At 41.6% G+C, this 2,023-nt stretch overlaps 1 protein-coding gene across 1 annotated transcript; it reads right to left on the bottom strand.

Annotated features, from left to right (window-relative positions):
• Positions 1-6: 6 nt before the first annotated feature.
• On the bottom strand, positions 7-2,016 carry LOC109341962. Its single transcript, XM_019579930.1, has one exon. It carries the CDS (start codon positions 1,998-2,000, stop codon positions 33-35), a length of 1,968 nt encoding a protein of 655 aa, XP_019435475.1. The 5' UTR covers positions 2,001-2,016; the 3' UTR covers positions 7-32.
• Between the last annotated feature and the right edge of the window lie 7 nt (positions 2,017-2,023).

Raw genomic sequence — 2,023 nt, forward strand, 5'->3', positions numbered from 1 at the left:
AAATTTAAGTGTTCTGTATATAAAATGGTAAATCAGTGAAATCCTCGGGCACCTCTTGATTGATATAGTTCCAACCTACTTTTAGCTTCTGGTAATAGTGTTTCAATGGATGAGTCTCCAATCAGATGAGCTTGCTTTGTGCACCATTCAAGAACTATTAACACATCCTCTTGTGCAAGAGTCTCACTTTTAGGCACATGTAGTGCTATGTAACACAAAAGTATTAGAGATGGTATTTGAACCATTTGCTCCCCAAAGTAAACTAATTGAATCAAATGTTTTGCACCACCTGCCTCTATGATTGCATTGCAATGAGTCTCATGGAGATAATTATCAGTACAAGCAAATTTGTTAAGGGCAATTGCTGCTTCTGTTGTAACTTCTGCTTCTCTTTCATCAAGAAGCTTCACCAAAGGGGCAATGAACCTTGTTTCAGTTGCTCTAAAAGTTCTTGCCAAGTTACCAACAGATTTGATACAAGGTATGAGCAAATCAGAGTCACCTTTGTCAATAATCTTAAGAAATTGTTCTACAACAGCCTTGGCAGCAGGGGAATTAGGCTTGAAAGAAGAACGTCTCAATTCTGCGTGTTGTTCAGCCACATATGTAATCTCCATTAAAGCCATTGCTGAATAAGACCTCACATCTTCATATCCTTTTTCCAATAGTACTGCGAAGCAAAGAAGGGCTCTTGATTCTGTAATATGGCGACAAATAGTGACATTACCCCTACACAATTGCCAAAGTGCTCTAGCTGCCATGGCTTTCATTTGACCCTTTGTTTCTGGATCTTCATACTCTCTGCCCTTTATACTAGTCCCTGCTATTGAGACATGTGAATTCCCTTGCTGGTTGTTATTATGCTTTACAACTGCATTGTTGGCTTTGACATTATTGTTTCCTCGTTGATTCATGGGATTTAGTTGTTGAGATCTTTGGTCACCTTGGCCACCGATGGCCAATGTGTTAGTAATCACACTATGCATTTGGCTAGTTGTTTGGTTCGCAGTTGGGTGAGCCATTTTTTTATCATCATTTTCTTGTAGATTCTTCTTATTAGGATCATTACTTGCCATCAAAACAGAATGAATAGAAGACATATTTTGTTTGCTTACAATAGCATACTTACTGTGCTCCTCAATGGTCTCAAAGGCAAGATGACTAACCAACAACCTTATAGCATTATTTTGAGAGAAATGATCTTGACACTTAGGATGATGTGCAGCCATCTCCGAAATAGCCCATGCCACCACCAACTGAACCTTCATATGACCTTCTTTGAGTATTTTCGCAAACACAGAACAAACACCTGCATTCACAATATGCTCCACACTTTCAGGATCCTTCCCAAGCAACCCAATTGCCCTTGCTGCATTTTCCTGACCATCCATTTTCCCTTCCTTCAACAATTTCAGCAAAGGTGGAACACCACCTTCCTCAAGAATCAGTTTCCCATACCTATCATTGTCACGTGCCAAAGAAACCAAAGAAGCAGCAGCATCAGAACGTTCCTCTAATGAAGCACCCGAAAGCAAAATAGCAACTTGTTCCCAAATTAGACACAAAATAGGCTCATTAGCCGCTATAGGAGGAAGGCCAAGATACTCATCATCACGTTCATCCGCAGAAGCTGAAACCCTTAAAAGCCATTGCACATCACCAAGGGAATTCTCAAGCTGCATTGAGGTTTTACGAAAGGCGGTGGCGGGGATAATGGTGAAGAGACGCTTGACAAGGCCATTGGCACGACATTTGGAAACAAGTGTGAGTGCTTTGTCAAGGACTTGTTCTGTGTCTTCTATGATGCGCCTTGTGGGGCGTTCATATAGGTCGTTGCTGTTCCTAGCAGCTTGTCTAAGAAGTGCAGCAAGTTTCTCTGTTTTGGCCTTGAGTTCCAAACATTCTTGCCTGAAATTTTGAACCTCGTCAGCCATTTTGGATACCTGGTCCGCCATCTGTATCGGGCTCGCCAGGATCTCCTTGACGATGCTCGACGACATGGTTGATTAGCGGACCGTATATC

The sequence above is a fragment of the Lupinus angustifolius genome, unplaced genomic scaffold, assembly GCF_001865875.1.
Source record: "Lupinus angustifolius cultivar Tanjil unplaced genomic scaffold, LupAngTanjil_v1.0 Scaffold_1144, whole genome shotgun sequence".
NCBI classification, from domain to species: domain Eukaryota; kingdom Viridiplantae; phylum Streptophyta; class Magnoliopsida; order Fabales; family Fabaceae; genus Lupinus; species Lupinus angustifolius.

Bases quoted from the DNA above. Each gene is read 5' to 3' on its own strand.
- LOC109341962 (XM_019579930.1), bottom strand. From the start codon at position 2,000: ATGTCGTCGAGCATCGTCAAGGAGATCCTGGCGAGCCCGATACAGATG.